Source organism: Humulus lupulus, chromosome 6 (genome assembly GCF_963169125.1).
Source record: "Humulus lupulus chromosome 6, drHumLupu1.1, whole genome shotgun sequence".
NCBI lineage: Eukaryota > Viridiplantae > Streptophyta > Magnoliopsida > Rosales > Cannabaceae > Humulus > Humulus lupulus.
The window spans coordinates 103,601,948-103,604,646 of NC_084798.1; the positions used below are offsets into that span (position 1 = coordinate 103,601,948).

At 38.1% G+C, this 2,699-nt stretch overlaps 1 protein-coding gene across 1 annotated transcript; it reads right to left on the reverse strand.

Moving 5' to 3' along the window:
• Window positions 1–1,242: 1,242 nt before the first annotated feature.
• On the reverse strand, window positions 1,243–2,136 carry LOC133785364 (uncharacterized). The gene is made up of 2 exons (XM_062224611.1): window positions 1,783–2,136; window positions 1,243–1,701 (listed from the first exon to the last, which is right to left on the reverse strand). Exons 1-2 carry the CDS (start codon window positions 2,134–2,136, stop codon window positions 1,243–1,245), a joined length of 813 nt encoding a protein of 270 aa, XP_062080595.1.
• Between the last annotated feature and the right edge of the window lie 563 nt (window positions 2,137–2,699).

Genomic DNA, 2,699 nt, shown 5'->3' on the forward strand with positions numbered 1-2,699 from the left:
CCCTCTAGGGCAGCGCCGCGACGCTAGGCTATTTTCAGGACATGAAATTTTGTAATTTTGAGCTTTTGCTCCGGGGGTTCGGGGGATGTTTCCGATGAATTTTTTTAGGAATTTGCGGGTCCCGAGAGTGTGGGATTGGTCCCGGGAAGTGGTTTTGGATTGATTAGTATTAAAGGATGTTTTATATGTGTTGTGACTAGGTCTTTGGAGAGGCTCGGGTTAGAGGATCGTGCTCGCGGCAGTAGTGCATCAGAAAGCTCGAGATACAGGTAAGAAAACTGTAGCACTCGTAGAACAGAGCTTGGGCCCATAGTTTTGTTGCAGGGCGCGACCCTAGATTGTATTATTGCTAGGATGTAGCATTACATGTATGATTATATATTTGATTGTTATTTGAGAATGCTGAATGTGGAAATAGCGGAATGAACGGCGAAGGGCCGGGAACGGCGAAGAGCCGAGAACGGCAGTAAGGCCGAGGATACCACTTAGCACATGGAGTGCCCGTGGTTAGGGTGAGACCCGAGTGGATACATGGGATATCCTTACGGTATAGACCGAGATCCCAGGCTTTGGTAACGCCTCTGGGACAGCATGGCCGTATATGTGTTTGATTATATGGACTGTTTGACTAGTTATGAGCTATCTGCTGTAGTGACTGTATATTATGCATATGTTATGTACTGTTTGAGTTTTCTTGCTGGGCTTCGGCTCACGGGTACTCTGTGTTGCAGGTAAGGGCAAAGAGAAATTCAACCAGCCATGAGTACCGAGAGCGTGGGGGCGGCGCGTACATGTTTGGCCTGCCCGACTGCTTTGGTTGGGGATATTTTTGAAAAATGGCTGTACAAACCCTAGTTTTGATGGTTAACTACTTATAAACTTGTTTTGTATTGTAAATATTTTATAAACCAAGTTTTGGGATCCTGAATGTTAAACTCTTGAACTTTTAATGAAATAGAGTACTTTTAAAGGTTACAGCCTTGACTTTTTGTTTAAATCACACTTTTGTTCTAAAAACCTCGCTTAACGAGCTAATTGCACATTTTAAACTCACTTAGTAACGACTCTAAGGTAGTAGGGCGTTACACATCTCACCAGTACTATTTTCCAAAATACTATCAAATATTAGATCTCACCTCATTCAAAGAGCCCAAGTATGAATCCCAACTTGAATTCATCATCCAATGTGAATAAAAAATCTATGTAAGCTTGGTTTTGGACAAGAAGTTTTCCAGCTTTGACTCATTGTTCATTTTTCAGCCCATCAATTTGCTTCAGTTCATCAAACACTTTCATCCTTCTGGTAGCACCTTCTTTCTCAAACTGGAAACAATCAGCAATTCTTCGAATACTATCACCAGCAACAGCTTGAATGTCACCAAATTTTTTCACTGTGTCAGTCAATACCTCAACCAATGGATCTTCATTCCTAGATCTCTTTCTACTTTTCTTACTTGACTGTGCTGAAGTTGTCGCCGTGTTTGTATGACTATTGGTTGCATTACCAATAAGATCATCTATTGGAGATAAAGGATCAAACTCAGAATTTGCATCATTGTCTACCTCTTTATCAATCTCATCAACCGTTTTAGAAAATCCCATAGCTCCTTGCCCATTTGCACGATCCTTCCCAAATACAGTAACTAAGTCTTCATAATGAGGAAATGGTCTATTCCTTAAGCCTTTTGCATTCGAATGGCTCTGTGATAGTTAAAAGTAATAGGGAAAGAATTAAAATGTGATTAAGTTCTAAATTAAATTCAACAATAAGGTGACACTTACTTTAATCCATTCATCAAACACACTTTTTTCAGCAACAACACACTTTAGTTCCTCATTCCAACCAAAACCACTTGTTGAAGGTCCCAACATTTCAGAAATTGCATGAAATTGTTTCTTTAGTATCTTGATACGAGAATCAATGTGGGATTGTGCTTTCAATCCACAATGAGGAATTTTCTCACATATCCATTTTTCCAATTGCTGTAAATAGCTAGGTTTGAAGGTCCCATTGTCTGCTTTCCATTTTCCACTATTTACCAACTCCAACAAACACTCAACCAACTTTGAATCCTCAATTGAAGTCCACTGATGCTTTTTTCCAGGAAATGATGTTGATTTCTCCAGAGCATCCATTTTTCTAAGCATACATGTATCTCACATCTACTTATAACAAAAGTATAGGAATAATATATTAACATATAAAATTGAACAAAGAACATCGATATTATATGATAGCATTGCCATGGATATAAAATTGAACTAAGAACATAGATATAAAATTGATAGCATAAACTGCCAACATTATAAATTTCCATAAAAATTCCATGCATTTACAAACCAAATCAAATAAAATCCATATTATTTGGAGACATCCAACACATAATGATAAAATTGTTTCAAACAAAACCAAACACAAATAATGCAAAGAAATACAATTTATGTATGCCTCCTGTTGCGCCATTGGTCAAACATCTCTCTAGCTAAGTTGTCTCTCCAAGAAGTCAAAGTGTTAGATATTTCAATATATGTATAATGATCATTGCCTACACTTTCATCTTCATCACAATTGTGCTCCTCACTTTCCCCTATTGCTTGTTCTAGAGGATCGATAGGAATTTCTCTTCTAATCAAGTTGTGAAGAAGGCAGCATGCCAAAATAATTCGACATTGAATTTTGACAGGATAGTATGATCTAC